The 19,260-nt window shown below is 43.2% G+C and overlaps 1 protein-coding gene across 1 annotated transcript; it reads left to right on the top strand.

The window, feature by feature from the left end:
- Window positions 1–541: 541 nt before the first annotated feature.
- Window positions 542–12,234, top strand: LOC150022584 (gamma-crystallin F-like). Its single transcript, XM_090288196.1, has 4 exons — window positions 542–601; window positions 983–1,018; window positions 1,578–1,895; window positions 11,962–12,234. The coding sequence occupies exons 1-4, from the start codon at window positions 542–544 to the stop codon at window positions 12,232–12,234; spliced, it is 687 nt and encodes a 228-aa protein (XP_090144322.1).
- The last annotated feature ends 7,026 nt before the right edge of the window (window positions 12,235–19,260 follow it).

Below are 19,260 nucleotides of genomic sequence, written 5' to 3'. Positions count from 1 at the left end.
GTAACCATTTTTAACCACATGGTACAATAGTGTTAACTATATATGCATTGTTGTGCAACACATCTCTAGAACTCTTTCTTTCTGAAGAACTAAAAGGTTTTTAAATACAGAATCAACAGTGCTTTTTAAATGCAGTACTATGGTTTTAATCTTTTCCTCCTTTCTCCTTCTCTATAGTTTCCAATTTTTCTCTTAAGTTAGAATTTTTAAAAGAAAGAATGTGAATAAGGCTTATTAAATTTGTGTGGGTCAAGTGAAATTAGTTCTTCATTAGATTTTGGTAGCAAGAATCTAAACTAAGGCATGAGACAGGGAGTATTGAGGTCTTATCTCGTTGAGGACTTGCTCCTTCTAAAGCAGTGATTTTCAACCAGAGTTGACTTTGCTCCCCTGGAGGGCATTTGGTAATGTCTGAAGACATCTTCAGTTGGCACAACCTTGGGAGTAATGCTATTAATATCTGGTGGGCTGAGACCAAGGATGCTGCTAAACATCCTAAAATGCACAGGACAAACTCCAGCAACAATTTTTCTCACCCAAAATGTCAAAACAGGATGAGATTGAGAAATCTTGCTCTCAAGAGAGTGGGGCACTAGGAGCCGTTAGAGGAAGGGGGGAGGAATTGGGGGAAGGAAGGAAGACTCCAGTCCCTGGAACCAGAACCTTAGCTAGAGAGCAATCAGGGCTGGGAAAGGCAGAGAAGGCAAACTTGTAGGATTTTAAATCTGTTGTGTTTGTATGTTATCTTGTAGTTGTCAGCAGCGAGAACTAAGCTTAGCACTTAGTTTGCAAAATTATTAGTTAACTAGATAGTTACAGTGTGACTAATAACCAGCAGGTCTGTGGGGTGGGAGGCACAGGCTGAGGCCGTGGAGAAGTGTCTGGAGATGTCCCTGGTCCTGCACAGTCTCCAGGGAGCAGAGCTGAGGCCAAGTGCCCAAAGAGGCCTGCTCAGGGTCTAACCCCTGTCATCTTTCCTCAGGTGTTAGTAATCGCTGCTACACCCACTCAGCAGCAGGTAAGATCATAGAGACTTTCTCTTGGAGGAAAACCCCATCCTACTTGAACCGTTCTGTGGGGAAGGCAAGTACATACCCACTTTCCACATTTTGTCACCAAGAAAATGTGCTCTAATCTAAACGCCTCACACTGTAGCCCGTTCTGACTTCGGACCTCGTCGCCATCCTACGTTGTTACTCAAAAAGAGATCAATTTGAAATGCAAAAAGGCAAAATATTTGATTATAGTAATAACTCGATTAAGCGCCTTTCCTCAGTTTCAATTTCCTGAATAGGTTCCATTTAAAAGCCCGAGGGGCACCCAAGTGACTTTTAACCCTGGTCATCATTTCGAAAGGTCTGGAGAGTCTAAGAGAAAACATACAATAAGCACCCTCAATCCCCCCCCACCCCCGTCGTTATACAGAAAAGAGAGGCAATCCCCTCCTCACCCCGGGCCCCTTTTGTGTTGTTCCTGCCGACGCAGCAGCCGGCCTGCTATATGGACCCGCCGCGCTGCCGGCCCAGCCACTGAACTCGCACCGTCCTGTCCACCAGCCATGGGCAAGGTGAGCCCAGAGTCCCGGCCGGCAGGGCTCCCGGCGGACGCGGGCGGGGCCCAGGCCTCTGAGCCTCTCGTTCCCCTCTTTGCAGATCACCTTCTACGAGGACCGCGGCTTCCAGGGCCGCCGCTACGAGTGCAGCAGCGACCACCCCAACCTGCAGCCCTACTTGAGCCGCTGCAACTCCATCCGCGTGGACAGCGGCTGCTGGATGCTCTACGAGCGCCCCAACTACCAGGGCCAGCAGTACTTCCTGCGGCGCGGCGACTACCCCGACTACCAGCAGTGGATGGGCCTCAGCGACGCGGTCCGCTCCTGCCGCCTCGTCCCCCACGTGAGTTCAAGCCCTCTGGTCCCTCTGTGCCTTCCAGTCGCACGGGTGGGTGCTCCTTCGTACTGTAGGACGGTAGTCTTTGTTTTTTTCCTGTCTCTAATTGTTCTCTTTTCCTCCCTTAGTGTCTTTAAGGTTTCTTCCACTGAGAAAGTGTATGCTGGAATGCGTTTAATTTGATATTTTATTTTACTTTGTTAAAATTAAACTCACCTCTGTTGGGAAAAAGTAGTGCATAATATTGTTCATAGTGTCAACGCCATGGTGATGACTATCCAGCTCTTATCAGGTTACTGGGACTGTTTCTGTCTTTACTCATCTGTAAAATGAATAAGCATAGTAAGAACAGCTAATTCCTAGAATTGTGATGAGGATGAAAGCAACTTACCTGGAACATGGCAAGCCATTTCTCCCCCAAATATAAATTATTATTTTAAACATCAAGGGTCTCTCAAGTCCTGCCTTTTGGTTAGGCAAAACAAGTAACCAACAACACAATTCCAATAGCTTCTGTAAAATTCACTCTTACCCAAGTGACATCCCAGCAGCCTGGAATGTCGCCATTAGGGATTCTCTGATTTGACTATGACAGTCCTGAGGAAGATGTACCACTTTTTGTGCAGTTTGAAACCCTCTCAGAGGGTTTAATGCCTTGATAAGACCCAGACTGGCATTAGGAGCCTGAAAATCTGGGCTTCCCCTTTCCAGTCCTTACTCTTCTAATTACGGATTGCAAGCTCTGTCCTTAGTGCCTCATAAAAAAGGGAAAGTCTGATAATAGTGCTATGCATGTGTCAGGCTCCACATGTGAAGGTCAAACTAGAAAACGTATGTGTGAGTCCTTTACAAATCATGGAAGACACATTATCAGCAGTCTTTTATGCCACAGAATGAATTTCTTATGAGAACCTTCCCTAAGAGGATTTAATGGTGGGAGAAGGAAGATATTGAATGGATACCTGCTGGGAAGGAACAAGCAGATGAAAGAACAAGTCCTCAAGGACAGACAGACAGGATTTGCCCAGAACTAACAGATTACCTTTCCATTTTCCTAAAGCTTTTATAATCTATTGATCTGTAAAGGCCTCTTTCATGATCTTGAGCTTCCATTATTATTAATTACCTAAAACTATTTAGCCCGAACATATAGTAGAGCTAAGAACTGAAAGCTTATCTTTACGATGGCACCTACTTTTCAAAATTTTGGAGTAATAGGACTTAGAGCAGAAAGAAAGATGTGGGGAACTAAAATGTTCCTCGGCTAAAGTCTTGCTGACCCGCATCCTAAAGTTCTGCTTGGCATGGCCTCATTATCCCATAACAGTTGTCTGCTCCTAATTAAGGGCAACTTCCCTCTTTCTTTTCTTGGGAGTTGCTGTCCTTCATCTTAACTCTTATCTGTTAGATAACGCCCCAGCTGCAGCTGCGCTCCTCCCTAGTGAAAAATTCCTCCTCTCCTGAGCTATAAGAATGCTGTTTTTACTAAGAATAAACGAGACTTGATCAGAGCACTGTCTTGTCTCCATTCTTTGTGCCTCTTGCCCCTTTCTCATCCTCACTCCCCCTCTAGGGTCCTCGTTGCTCGACCTGCGGGACGGGTCAAGTGGCGCCCAACGTGGGGCCCAAGAACGGGGGACTCAGTGAAGGACGCCGTTCGAGGAGCCAGCCAAGTAGAGAAGAGGAAAAGGCTACGCGGGAACCTGCCGCGCTGACCTCACCTTGGTAAGTGAATGGCGATCATGGGGCAAGAAATGAGCCGACATGAGCTTTTTGTTGAACAGCTCGGACAGGCATTAAAGGCATGAGGAGTAAAGGTTAAATTAAAACAGTTGCTGAAATATTTTGATTATATCAAAGACTTATGTCCCTGGTTTCCCACTGAAGGGAACATTGATCCACAATGGTGGAAAAGAGTAGGGGATGCCTTAAAAGACTTTTATGATACGTTTGGTCTGGAGAAGGTTCCTGTAACCGCCTTCTCTTATTGGAATCTAATAGATGAACTCTTATCTCAAAGACATAGTGATCTGGTAGTAGCTAATGTAGTAAAAAAGGGTCAAAATATCTTAAAGACAGATCATAAGGAGGAGAGTAGAAAAAATAAAGGAAATGACAGCCGAGAGGAGGATAATTTAATATCTCTTGAAAATGACGGTGAGGACGAAGTAGTTAAACCGAAAGAAAAATAGGACAGTCCGAAGTGTAAGCCGTCAGAGTTTCAGATTACAGAAGGGGGAGCTGCAGCACCTAAAGAAGTGTCGGTGAAATCAAAAAAGAAGTCATATCCAGACCTATCAGAATATACTGCAAATCATTCTGACGAGGGAGAGGTTAATTGGGATCGCTTGGCAGAAGAGGCAGCCAAATACCATAACCCTGAACGGCCGCCTCTGAAAACAAGGCCACCGCCCTATATCTCACCCTCCGCTCCCCCTTCTGCATACCCTGTTATTAATCCTCGAGAAGAACTGAGGAATAAAATTGAATATTTAAAAGAACAAATACAATTAGAAAAGGAGCATCAGGAATTAATAAGACAATTAGAGGAGCTAAAAATAGGAAAGCAAAGAAGAAAAGAACTTGAACCCTCTGTAGAGGGCCCCCAAAGCCAGAGACCCCCAGTCAGAGGAGCGGCCCCCAAACTTCCCCTTCAGTCAGGACTAATACCAGGCTTGGAGGAAATAGAGGCATTTCCAGTGTCGGAAACAGTAGATGCCCAGGGACAGGCCTGGCGACACCACACTGGATTTGATTTCAAAGTCATAAAGGAATTAAAAACTGCAGTAGCTCAATACAGAGCCACGGCTCCTTACACTATGGCCATTTTAGAATCGGTCACAGATCAGTGGCTCACTCCAAGTGATTGGCAAACATTGGCTCCAGCGACTCTAGCTGGAGGGGACTATCTCCTATGGAAATCAGAATATGTAGAAATCTGTAAGGATACTGCTAGACACAATATGCAGGCAAATAATGGGTGGAATTTTGATATGTTAATTGGAGAAGGCAACTATGGAATTAGTGACAATCAAATGCAATATGATCCAGGACTTTTTGCTCAAATTCAAGCAGCAGGTACAAGAGCATGGAGGAAGCTCCCCACTAAGGGTGATATGAGCTCCTCTCTCACCAACATTAAACAAGGACCAGATGAGCCTTTTGCAGATTTTGTCCATAGACTCATTACTGCAGCTGGTAGGATTTTTGGTAGCGCTGACGCTGGCACAGACTTTGTTAAACAATTAGCTTTCGAAAATGCGAATGCTGCCTGCCAGGCAGCTATTAGGCCATACAAAAAGAAAACTGATTTAAGCGGATATATACGCTTGTGCTCTGACATTGGAGCGGCCTACCAACAAGGCCTCGCCATGGCTGCAGCAATGCAGGGTTTTACTGTTAAGCAGTTTCTAGCTCAACAAGGGAAGAAAAAATGCTTTAGTTGTGGAGAAACTGGTCATTTTGCAAGAAATTGCAAAGGGAAAAAGGAATCTAATAATAAAACTCCAGCTCCAGGGTTATGTCCCAGATGCAAAAGGGGAAATCATTGGGCAAATGAATGCAAATCTAAAATGGATGCCCAGGGCAACAGTTTGCCACCTATACAGGGAAACGGGAAAAGGGGCCAGCCCCAGGCCCCCAAACCCAAACAAATCTATGGGGCAGTAAGCTTTGTTCCATCAACCAGCAATCCGTTTCAAGCCTCCTCAGAGCCACAGCAGGAAGCACAAGATTGGACCTCAGTTCCTCCACCCATACAGTATTAACCCCGGAAATGGGGGTTCAGGCTCTTCCCACGGGAATATTTGGCCCTCTTCCCGATAATACCTTTGGTTTAATAATAGGCCACAGTAGTTCGACCATGAACGGTCTGCAGGTCCTCCCAGGAGTCATAGATAATGATTTTGCCGGAGAAATCAAGGTCATGGTTTCCTCCCCTAAACATATTAACACCATTGCTTCAGGCCAAAGATTTGCACAATTACTGCTCCTGCCTTTACTCTCTACTGCCAATACTGCCATCTCGCAGTACAGAGGTGATCGTGGATTTGGGTCCTCTGACGTTTTTTGGACTAAAATTATTTCAGCACAAAAGCCCACTATGCTACTATGGCTAGATGGCAAGGAGTTCTCTGGCCTAATAGACACTGGGGCAGATGTTACAATTATAAAAAGAGAAGATTGGCCTGAAGCCTGGCCCTTAGACACAACCATGACTCATTTAAAGGGAATAGGACAAAGTCAGAACCCTGAGAGAAGCTCTAAATTATTAACTTGGAAAGATCAGGAGGGAAATCAAGGTACCATCCAACCATATGTTATAGCCGGTCTACCTATAAATCTTTGGGGAAGGGACCTCCTATCTCAAATAGGGCTAATAATAGGAAGTCCCAACACCACGGTCACCGCCCAAATGTTAAGAGCAGGATACATACCAGGTCAGGGACTAGGAAAGAATAGCACAGGTATAACGGCACCTATAAACACTCCTCCAAAAGATGACAGAGCAGGTTTAGGCCACTTTTCTTAGGGGCCATTGACACTCCTGTGGCCCATGCTGAAAAAATTACTTGGCTCTCCGATGAGCCGGTATGGGTCGATCAATGGCCTCTTACTAGTAAAAAATTGCTAGCCGCACAACAGTTGGTACAGGAGCAACTCGAGGCTGGCCATATTGTCCCCAGTAACTCTCCATGGAACACCCCTATTTTTTGTTATCAAAAAGAAATCAGGCAAGTGGCGATTACTACAAGATCTAAGAGTAGTGAATCGGACTATGGTACTCATGGGAGCCCTACAGCCAGGGCTTCCTTCACCCGTCGCCATACCATTAGGCTATTTCAAAATAGTCATAGATTTAAAAGACTGTTTTTTCACCATTCCCTTGCATCCGGAAGATCAAAAGCGCTTTGCGTTCAGCCTGCCAGAAACAAATTTTAGGGCACCCATGAAAAGATTTCAGTGGCGTGTCCTGCCCCAAGGGATGGCAAATAGTCCTACTTTGTGTCAATCTTTTGTAGCCACAGCTCTACAATCTATAAGAAACCGCTGGCCTGACATGTATATAATACATTATATGGATGATATATTAATTGCAGGCAAGGCAGGAACTGAAGTTTTAAAATGCTATGATGAAATGCGCATTGCTCTGCAAAACAATGGTTTAGAAATAGCTCCTGACAAGGTACAACTCACTGACCCGTACAATTATCTAGGTTTCCAATTAAGGGGGTCCCAAGTTTCTTCTCAAAAATTAGAATTAAGATTAGACAAATTTAAGACACTGAATGACTTCCAAAAACTTCTAGGTGACATCAATTGGCTAATGCCCTATTTGAAAATCAGCAAAGGGGAACTTAAGCCACTATATGATATCCTTCACGGGGACGCTAATCCCACATCCCCCCGTGAACTCTCCCCTGAAGGGAGACAGGCTATACACAAGGTTGAACATGCTATTCATTCCCAGGCTACTACTTTTATAAATTATGACAAACCTCTAAAATTTATTATATGTAAAACAACACTCTCCCCTACAGCTGTATTTTGGCAAACAGCACCTCTTATGTGGATCCATCTACCGGCCACTCCTAAAAAGGTCATTGAACCATATTATCAATCTGTAGCTGAGCTCATTATAAAAGGCCGTGATCAGGGTAAATGCTATTTTGGCAAGGAGCCAGACATAATAATCCAACCCTATAACCTTGATCAAATTAATTGGCTCATGCAATCTACTGATTCTTGGCCCATTTCCCTGGCTTCCTTTAAGGGGACGTTAGATAATCACTATCCTCCAGACAAACTCCTTAATTTTGCTAACAGGCATGAGTTTGTTTTTCCCCTACGCACAGCATCACAGCCGATAGCAAATGCCTTATTAGTATTCACTGATGGGTCGTCCACTGGCAAAGCAGCTTATACATATCTAGATAAAGAGGTATCATTTATGACCAAAAGCACCTCTGCTCAAATAACAGAGCTGCAAGCAGTACTGGCGGTTTTTTCTGCTTTCCCCGACCGTTCGCTTAACATATACACTGATAGTGCTTACATTGCACACTCTGTACCCTTACTAGAGACGGCTGGCCAAATAAAGAGCACCTCCAATGCTGGAGAACTGTTTAGACAATTACAAAGATTAATCATTCAAAGGTTACATTCATTTTACATTGGACACTTATGTGCTCATTCCGGATTACCGGGTCCCCTAGCTGAAGGGAACCAAAAAGCTGATCTTGCCACCCGAACTCCCCAGGTCTCTAATTATTTGTGGCCAATAACAGCATTCAGGACAAACTCGCTGCTGCACAAAATAGCCATCAACTACATCACCTTAATGCAAAAACATTACGTCTTATGCATCACATCACAAAAGAACAAGCTAGGCAAATAGTAAAGAATTGCCCATCATGTGCTATCCATTTACCAACCCCTCATCTAGGAGTAAATCCTAGAGGGCTAATTCCTAACGCTCTATGGCAAATGAATGTTACCCATTTTTCTGACTTTGGCAATCTTAAATACATACATGTTACTATAGATACCTATAGTGGATTCATTTTTGCTTCCCTTCAAACGGGCGAAGCCACCAAACATGTCATTAGCCATATGCTGGCCACCTTTGCAGTATTAGGATGTCCCCAACAACTAAAAACAGATAATGGGCCAGGATACATTAGCTCTAATTTCTCTCAGTTTTGCAAACGTCTCAACATCCAACACATTACAGGTATCCCTTATAATCCACAAGGGCAAGGAATAGTAGAAAGGGCAAATCAAACTCTTAAAATTACTTTAAATAAAATAAAAAAGGGGGAATGGTATCCCACGAGGGGGTCACCAAGAAACATCCTTTCCCATGCCCTCTTTATACTCAATTTTTTAAATTTAGATGCTAGTGGCCAGTCTGCAGCCACTCGCTTTTGGCAAACCGAAACTGAAAAGCAATTCGCTTCGGTCTTGTGGAAAGATCCACTAACTAATTCCTGGCATGGCCCAGACCCAGTACTTATCTGGGGCCGAGGATCAGTGTGCATCTACTCTAAAGAAATGAAGTCCGCCAGATGGCTACCGGAACGTCTGGTTAAACAAATAAATAGCAAGTCTGACACAATAAATAACCACAACTAAACCCAGGGATAAGGATTTACCCTGAGGAAAATTTTCTTATTTTCTATTTCAGGACATGTTCAAGAAGAACGTAATCCTGCTGCTCGGGGTACTACTGCATTTTTGCCCGGACATAGAAGGTGGCCTTGGGGGGCCGCAAAATGGAGATCCCTACCTTGCATTATTCGGGCCCCCCTGCAGCTGTGGGGGAGGTATTGCCACCAATTACGCCACACCCAGTCACTATACCAAAATTGTAGATTGTGGCACAAAAAAGGCCTATCTCATATATGACATGACCTTTGCAGGGGTCTCTGAACAGAGGTGGTATTGTGTAAATAAGCCTCCTGTCATACCCGCTACCAATGACAAACCAGGAGCATGTCCCAAGGAATGCACCACCATCTATAATCAGATGCATTCTACCTGTTATGAGTCAGTACAGGAATGTACCTCCTCTAATGTCATTTATTTTACTGCCATACTGCAAAAAGTGCAAAATGCTATTGACCAAGGAGATTGGGGGTCCAACCCTTCACCAATTGGGTCTACTAAGTATCTACAGGCCTCTTGCCAAGGCACTGTTGGAAAGCCAGTATGCTGGCATAAGAAGGCCCCTGTACATGTTTCTGATGGTGGTGGTCCTCAAGATAGAATAAGAGAAATTGAAGTGCAAAAACAAATAGAACACCTCATAACAAGCCTGCATCCAAAAATCAATTACCACCCTCTGGCGTTACCTAAACCAAGGGGTATAGATCTAGATACCCAGACCACTGACATCTTGACGGCCACCCACAGAGCCCTTATCATCTCCAACCCCCAACTAGCTGCAGACTGCTGGCTATGCATGACTTTAGGCACGCCTATGCCTCTAGCCATTCCTGCAGATATCATCACCTTTAATAAGTCTCATCAAAATTGTAGCCCCAGCTTGCCCTTTAGAGTACAGCCCATGTATTTTCCTGCTTCCCTCTGCCTCCAAGGTAAGTCTCAAAATAATAGCTTTGATATTCATGTTGGATTTGTTGAATTTGCTAACTGTAGTAGCATAGTGAACCATAGCAACTCCCTCTGCTCAGGCAAAGGGCAGGTGTTTGTTTGTGGAGGAAATTTAGCATTTTCATCCTTGCCCAACAATTGGACAGGAATATGTGTCCTAGCTACCTTATTACCAGACATAGATATAGTTTCCGGAGATGACCCTGTTCCCATTCCCAGTTTTGACTACATTGCAGGTCGCCACAAAAGAGCCGTATCTTTCATCCCCCTATTAGTAGGGTTAGGCGTTTCAGGGGCATTGGCCACAGGGACAATGGCAACGGGGTTAGGAATTGCAGTTCATTCCTACACAAAGCTCTCTAATCAGCTAATTGACGATGTTCAAGCTTTGTCCAGCACCATTAATGACATCCAAGATCAATTAGACTCCCTAGCTGAAGTAGTTCTCCAAAATAGGCGAGGACTAGACCTACTTACAGCAGAACAGGGAGGAATATGCTTGGCTTTGCAGGAACGTTGCTGCTTCTACGCCAACAAATCAGGCATCGTCCGAGACAAAATAAAGAAGCTACAGGAAGACCTAGTGAGAAGAAGAAAAGAACTCTTCGAAAATCCCCTGTGGAGCGGACTTAATGGAGTCCTTCCCTATCTCCTTCCACTGTTAGGACCTCTCATAGGGCTACTCCTGCTTCTATCCTTAGGACCTTTCCTTTTCAATAAGGTGATGGCCTTTATCAAGCAACAAATAGATGCCATAAAAATGCAGCCAATACAGGTCCATTATCACAAATTGGAACAGGCTGAGACTGCAACTTACTATGATGCTCATACACGTAACTAATGCCTTGGTGAGCTGGACTGGACAGTCAATGACGGGCAACCGGAGACCACACGCATTGCCAGCCGCCACCTAAGACAGGTATCTGGCCAAAAAATGAAGCTGCCCTAGATAACCAATAACGGGTAAGGCAAGGTTAGCTCCGTGTGGCGATCTCCCGACCTAAGACAGGCGCAGTCCCCGCAAGGCTCTCAGCTTAAATAAAATAAAAAAGGGGGACCTGTGGGGAACTAAAATGTTCCTCGGCTAAAGTCTTGCTGACCCGCATCCTAAAGTTCTGCTTGGCATGGCCTCATTATCCCATAACAGTTGTCTGCTCCTAATTAAGGGCAACTTCCCTCTTTCTCTTCTTGGGAGTTGCTGTCCTTCATCTTAACTCTTATCTGTTAGATAACGCCCCAGCTGCAGCTGCGCTCCTCCCTAGTGAAAAATTCCTCCTCTCCTGAGCTATAAGAATGCTGTTTTTTACTAAGAATAAACGAGACTTGATCAGAGCACTGTCTTGTCTCCATTCTTTGTGCCTCTTGCCCCTTTCTCATCCTCACTCCCCCTCTAGGGTCCTCGTTGCTCGACCTGCGGGACGGGTCAGAAAGATATTAAGGAGCTGCCTCTGCTTGGTTGCCACCAATCTGTGCCTTACTTCAGGAAAAGCAACTTGACTTTCTCCCTCACCTCTTTTAAAACTGTTGAGAGTCATAATAATGCCTTCTGGCAATGATATATTTGTCTTTTTATTTTCATATTGTATTATTTTATATCATCTAATATTGAGAGCCCCAGACTGCCGTAAGTCCATGAAGGAGAGAGCAAAACAAACATATAAAATTGTTACTTAAGAAAGGTAGTAAATAGAGCCAACATGGTTGATATAGGTTGGGACTCAAAAAACTCTAGGGGGCACCATTTATATCACGGTCTATATGCCTTCTTGAGTTTTACAGTGTACAACCTATTCACGTGTACACAGCAGCCCTGGTGTTGCAACTCTCTTTCTTTAACTTAGTCACGTTTGCTATAGAAAAGACAAAGAAATGTCCATCCCCCTTGGACTGTGTATGATTAGTTCCTAAAGGCTGGGTTTTCTGACTTTTCCTCATCTGCTGATGGCTGAATTCACAGACCAGCTCCCACAGGATCAGACTCTACGAGAGGGAAGATTACAGAGGCCAGACAGTGGAGGTCACTGAGGACTGCTCCTCGCTTTCCGACCGCTTCCACTTCAGTGCGATCCGCTCCTTCAATGTGCTGGAGGGCTACTGGGTCCTCTATGAGATGCCCGACTACCGGGGGTGGCAGTACCTACTGAGGCCAGGGAACTACAGGTACTGCCGTGACTGGGGGGCCACAGATGCCAGAGTGGGCTCATTGAGGAGGGCCGTGGACTTCTATTGAAATGTTTTTATTCTGCCCTTTTCTCCATCTGGGAGCTAATATTCCCTGTGTGTTTCATGCAGTCATGTTTTCCCTTCATGCTCCTTGGAAGGGTTCAGCAGGAATCAAGGTGGGAATAATGTACACTTTCTTACACGCATCAGTGGAAAGGCTGGCGTGGGGCGGGGCATGGGGTGGGGTGGGTGGGCACTGAAGAGCACAGCCACTGGAGCCTGAATGCTGGGTGCAGATCCACTTCCTAGCTATAGGTGGCGGGGCAGGTGACATAGCACTTCTGTGCCTCAGTTTCCTCATTTGTAAAATTTGAGGTAACAACACTCATCTCTTAAGGTTGTAATGAAGATCATTATTCATTGTTATTAGATGTTATTTTTAATTCTTTTACAATGATTTTAGGCACGAAGTAAATGCTATATAATAAGTATTTAAAACAAATATTCCTGGATTATTGAGTCTTTGGACCTCAGAAATCAGTGTTTTGTCAGGGTAGCAATAATGAGTTGAAGATTACCTGCATCAGAATCACCTGGGACACTTGTTAAAATGCAGATTCCTAAACCCCACCCCCAGGTGAGGTTTATGCAAATGACTTAACTTAGTTACTTTCTCCTAGGTCCTTCCAGTTTTTTTTTAAACATTTTTTAAAATTTATTTTTGAGAGAGAGGAAAAGGAGAAAGCGAGACCTTGCTTTGTTTTTCCACTTATTCATGCACTCATTGCTTGCTTCTTGTACATGCCCTGACCAGAGATCAAACCTGCAACCTTGGCATGTTGGGATGATGCTCTAATCAACTGAGTTACCCGGCAGGTCCTTCCAGCTTTCTTTAAAAAACAAAATATTTTCTTTAAAAACTAAATTGGAATATTGAATACACGATTTTGGTATTGGGTTGTTTTTGTTACTATTAACTGCTAATGTTATTTGAAGAAACTTTATAAGCCAAAAGAGAGAGGAAGAGGTGAGGAAGAAAACAGGGAGACACCAGCTATGAGGCCGCGGCAGGCACTCCGAGGAGGTTTTTCATGTGCCTCCAAATCTGAGCAGCCCTGGGCTAACGGGTGCCGGTATCCCCTAAATCCAGTGCAGTGTGATCACAGGTTCTCACGACTGGTTCGGCATTCAAAACATTCACGGAGCTTTTAAAAATGCTAATGCCTGGGCCACACTCTCAAAGCTTCTGGATTAATTACATAATTTTTTAATAATTTCTTTCTTCTGATTTAAAATGTATTGACCTACCTGTGCTGTTTTATTTTTTGGTCTAGATATTCAAATATCCTTAACATTTTAATAATGAAAAAGCTTGATTGATAAACAGGATTTGAATCCAGGGCCCAGATGGGACTTGGAATTTCTCTTCAAATCACACTAACCACCAGGCACGGGCAGAACAGCTAGGGATTTCAGGTGCCCCTTCCAAGGACAGGCCTACCCTGGTGGCAGAGTTAGGCACAGCAGGGAGTGTGCCGGAGGACCTGGGCAGACAGCCCCCACAGGGAAAGCCACAAAGAGACCCTGGGAGCAACGGCCTTTTCCAATTTGGATTTTTTGTTACCAGGCTAGCTGGGCCATCTGAAGGCCAAAGAGACATTTACCTTGCTTAAGAACAGGAGTTTTAAAAGATGAAGAAGGATTTAGACCCCAGCTATGCTTAAATTCACTATCAGCTGAATTTGTTACTAACAAGACAGCTTCCCATTCACCAATCCTCGCCTCTTCTCTTTGTATCCTGCTTCTCACATCTTTCTTTATTACTGATTTATGGTTGCTGTAATTCTTTTCTTACTCTTTTTTTTTAAGTGAAAAGTTGGATGACTTTTGTACCAGAGAGAGACTAAATGGATAAAAATTCCATAAATGCACTTCAAAGTAGCTTCCTTTTCTTCCTAGACACTTTTACTTAATCTAGATAAGAGCGCCACCTAGTGCTCACTAGACGGAAGGCAAGTATGGCTTAAAAGCCTCTCAAATGGTAAGAGATTATTTTGCACCTTTTAAATACACTCTTCTTTGCAATGAATTCAGAGTATACTTATAACTTAGCCAATTTGCTTATTAAGCAAGTGTAAATATTATTTTGAGAGCTTTGTGACACATCATAAGCATTTCATAAAAGAAGCTGAAGAAGGGCGTGGCAGTGGACCTGTGCTCAGCGGCAGTGTGGCCCTTCTGAGTGGGAAACCCAGCATTTGCACTGTGCCTTAAACACAGCCCCTTGTCTCCTTCCTCCGTCTCTCAGCACCTGACAGACCCACTTCTAACTTATGGACATTTGAGGTCATAATAAAGATCCCATTCTTGCACAAATATTTCCTCCACTTTGCTTTCAAGCTTGACTCCTGTTTATTTATGATTTCTCAACCCTTTTTTTTATAGCCTTTACATTTTTCCTTACCATTGCATGTATATGAAATGTTTTTTTACAGATGTCTTCATTAATATCCTGTAGAAAAAAAAAAGGGGATACCTAGTTCAAATCTCATTGGCTAACTTCCTGTGTTCTTCTCTCCCTCTCTCACTGTCTTCAGACATAAAAGTATATTCTCATCCCACTGGTCTTAAAATATCGCAAATCAATCTAAGTGTCTACAGAGATAATAAACAGTATGCAGTGTGGCTCCTCTGCCGCCCATGCTTGCATTCAAAAGCCACAACCTTGGTTCTTTAGAACAACACCCAAGCTGTGTGCCTTGAGGCTGCTTTGAATAGTATCCCCCAAATGATGTTTGCCTTTCTGCCTGAACTCTCCTACTCCCAGCTTACTCTGCTCTGAAAGGCAAGAACTGGGAACTGTTGCTGTAACTCACCAGTATAGTTCTCGTCATCATATCCTCGGGGCTTTGTCAAACATTGCAGAAAACTTCCACTGGGTGAACCACCTGGAAGGGGAAGGCTGCAAATCAGTGCAGATCCCAGAGCCCTACAAGGACCTACCAGACTCCAGCCTTGAAAGGTACTCTCTCCCTCTGACTTGGTAGCCACCTGCCTCACCCTCCCAGGGTCCTGTCTTAACCTCAACATCTTTTCTTTTTCTTTTTTTTTTTTTTACTTTATTTGTTTATTTTTCTTTATTTATTTTAGAGAAAGGGGAAAGGAGAAAGAGAGGGAGAGAAACATCACTGTGTGGTTGCCTCTCACTCGCGCCCCCAATTGGGGACCTGACGTGCAACCTAGTCATGTGCCCTGACTGGGAATCGAACCAGCGACACTTGGCTCGCAGGCCGACGCTCAATCCACTGAGCCACAGCAGCCAGGGAACATCTTTTCTTTACATGAAATCAAACTAGTCTGTTCTAAACTCTCTCACCAACAGACTCTCCATGGACCACCACTCCACTGCCCACATTTCAGATTCTTCATCGTGGTCTCTACGGCTCACATTCCCACCTACTTTGTAATCCCTTTTTCTTCACAATGCTTCCTCTGTAACATTAATTTAATCAGGCTTTATTTAAGATTTTTCTCTTCCTCCCCCAAGGAATAGAGGATCATTCAAGGATTCACAGAACACAATTTTGCTTGTTTGATTCCCCACCCCCCGGTTTATTGATATATAATTGACCTATAATACTGTGTAAGTCTAAGGTATATATACAATGGGATGATTTGATATATGAATATATTGCAAAATGCTGACCATAATTGGGTTAGTTAACACAGCCTTTACCTCACGTCATTAGCATGTTGTTATGCTGAGAACATTAAAGCTTTCCTCTCACGGCAATTTTCAAGTATACAATAACTCTAGTCACCATTTTGTGTACTAGACCCTTGCAACTTACCCTTCTTATAACAAACTCTGTGCTCTGAGCAGTACACAATTTTGCATTTAAGAAGCAGCGGCAACTTAATTAATTAAAACTGGAAGTAACAACGATAACAATCTCCCATAATCATCATAACTTTTAAAATACTTTGTTTGTCACAGTTACAGATTACCATAACTACTCAGCTAATTTTCTGTTGGAAACATTGCTCCTGAATTCTTAAGTGTTTAGAGAATAAAGGACCACATTTTTTGAGTTATACTTAGATACTAACTTTACCATGAACTAGTTGTGAGACATCAGGGAAGCTAGTTAACCCCTCTAGGCTGCAGTTGTTTTCGTCTGCCTAATGTGGATCAAGAGAACCCACCTGTGGAGTTTTGTGAGACATAATATATAATGTTGTAAAATGCCTAACATATAGTAACTCATTAAATGTTAGCTATTAACATTACATTTTATTTAACTTTTTCATTTTGTACCTGTGGATTTTTTTAAATTATCATGGAGCCCAAAGCTTAATGAAGTGTCCTGGGTATGAGGCAATTTGTCTAGAAATAATGTAATTAATGTAACTATAAGTGTATTTAACTATGGAGCTATAGCACCTAGAATTCAGGAAATAATAGATCTCCTGTTCTCTGAACTAGTCAAACAAATTGATCAATTTTAGGCAATACTTGGTAAAGGGATTATTACTATCATGCTGCATTTTCTAGAGAGGCCACCACAATTATAAAGGATCTAAAAACTACCTCCTATGAGTAAAGAAACTGGGACTATTGGGACGGGAGAAGAAAAAGTTTATATTTTCAGATAGTTAAAGACTCATATGTGAAAAAGAGCTTAGAATAATTCTCTGCGAGTCCAGTACAGAATTAATGCCAATAGGTGTAATTTATGGGGAGGCTGTTGTTGGTTCAACATAAAAAAAAAAAAAAAAAAAAAAAAAGGCTTTAAAATAGCTCGAAGTGTTGGGCAATGCAATAGACACCTTACACAGTAGTGGCCGTCCTGTTCAACAAGGTACCCAGGTAGTCACTGAATAACAGAGAGGGTTTCTGTACAGGTGGGAATTGAACTGAACTCGAAGGTTTCTTCTTACTCATGGGAGTTTGTTTTTCTGGTTCTAGGTGTGTTGGACACCTTTCGTGATCAGTGACAGATGCTTAACTGAAGAGAGTTTAAAGTGAAACATTAGAACCAGGTTATCACAGTTGCTGTTATGCGGAGCTGGAGTCCAGGATTCGAACAGTGCTCTGCATTCCTCCGTGTGGGCTTCATCCCTGCACAGGCTGTGCCCATGAGATGGTCCACAGACACTCCAGCGCCATCTGGATCAGGTCTCTTAAAAGACTCCTGTTGGTCTTGCAGGGCTGAGCTGCCATCCCTGAACCATGAGGACTTCCCAGAAGGTGGCATGCTCTAGTTGGCCAGCCTTGGTCATACACTCGCCACTGTGTTGGGGAGATGGGACCTTTGGAGGGCTAGCAGTTCCCAGAGAGAAGAAATGTTGAGCACACAAAAACGAACTACCCGCTACAAGAAGACTCCCGAATAGGCCGATAAAACCACTGTGCCTCCAAATTCGCTGCATGACCTCAAGAAAGACTTTCTATAAATTATTGTCCGTTGTGTACAGATGTAAAATATGGACAAACCTTATTTCCCCTTCCATAGACATTTTCCTTTATAGGTCTACATATTCTTTCTGTAAGAGGTGTATAAGGATAGATGAGTATAATTACCAAAGTAATCTAGATATGATTTCTTTCTGGGAATAATAATCATCAGAAAGTAGGAGCCAGTTGGGTTCAATCAGGTACAACTGGACCACAAATGGAAAGATTAATGTCTATGGGCTTAATTTGCAGAGGACCTAGATGTCTGCCACTCCCCCTATAGGGTATCTTGTGTCTTAAATAAAATAGCTTTCCAAGAATTTCAGAAATGCCTTTTAAATAGGAAGGTTTTGTGTCCAAAGAACACCACTTCACAGAAACACCTGCTTAAAGTATCAAAAGTACCTAAATTTGAATTCATTTGTGGGTATGCCGTCCCAAACCAAAATAAAAGCTTATGCCCTGCCTTCTACCTCTGTGGCATTAATCAACATTTACTAAGTACCCACAGCATCAGTGATGTTGATGTTAATAATATCAGCAGAGTAATGAAAAGTTTAAGGTTTGATAGTTTCAGGAAAACTGTTAACATCTTTAAATTCCCACAGTAGTCATTTTAAAATTAATATGTACAAATTGGCTATCACTTTCTGTGAAAGAAAATGGCTTGACAGCCATGGTCTGATTACCTACTGCTTTTAGCGAAGTCTTTTCTTTAAACCACTGCCTACAATCTTTAAACAAATAAATAAAAACTAAAACTACAGCCTCTTAAAAATCTCTTTATGAAAAATCCTTTTATAACGATAAACCTGTAACCTAGTAAATAAACTTTTTCTGACTGCTGCAAGCCTCTCTAGCATATTAATCAAACTCTAGGGGAGAGAGAGAATCGTAGGAACTTCTGACCTATAGGCAGTGGGTCAGTAGCACGAGGAAAAATCTGAACTTGTGATTGGGGTCTGAAGTGTGGGGGGAGGCAGTCTTGTAGAACTAAGCCCTTAACCTGTAGGATCTAACACCATCTCCAGGTGGATCGTGTCAGAATTGAATTAAATTGTAGGACGCCCAGCTGGTGACATAGAATTGCTTGAGCTGTAGAAAAACCTCCACGCGTTTGGTCTCCAGAATACAGAAGTGTTCGGATTATTGTGTGTAATGTCAAGGAAAACAATAATGAGTTTTTTCTTTACACCTAAGCACCGTTCTCCAATAAAAGAAACCAGGGCTCCTAAGGAGAAGTGGTTCATTCCAGGGCAGGAGCAGAGAAAACACAAATGAGTCTGGAACATTCTGCGGTACCAGAAAGTAAGAAAACGCCAAAAGAAAAAAGGGGGGTATAAAGCGGGGAGAGACACGGGAGCCAAGCTGATGGCGCTCCTAATGACAAAAGCTGGGACAATTTAAACTGCTCTCTCTCAGCTTGTCCCAGGGCTAATGAGGATTCAATGTAACTGCCACCCCACAGGGAGCTTTTTAAAATGGTGACACAGTGGGAAGGGACTGCTTTCCTGCCCCTTCCTCATTGGAGCGATCAATTTTAACATTTCTGTTGGCTCAGAGGCAAACAAAAAATTCCCCATGGGGTATAATACACATTATTATTATTTTAGAGATAAAACCTAATTGGCACTG

The sequence above is a fragment of the Furipterus horrens genome, unplaced genomic scaffold (assembly GCF_987537825.1).
Source record: "Furipterus horrens unplaced genomic scaffold, mFurHor1.1.pri manual_scaffold_1, whole genome shotgun sequence".
NCBI lineage: Eukaryota > Metazoa > Chordata > Mammalia > Chiroptera > Furipteridae > Furipterus > Furipterus horrens.
This window is presented reverse-complemented; position numbering and strand designations above follow the sequence as displayed.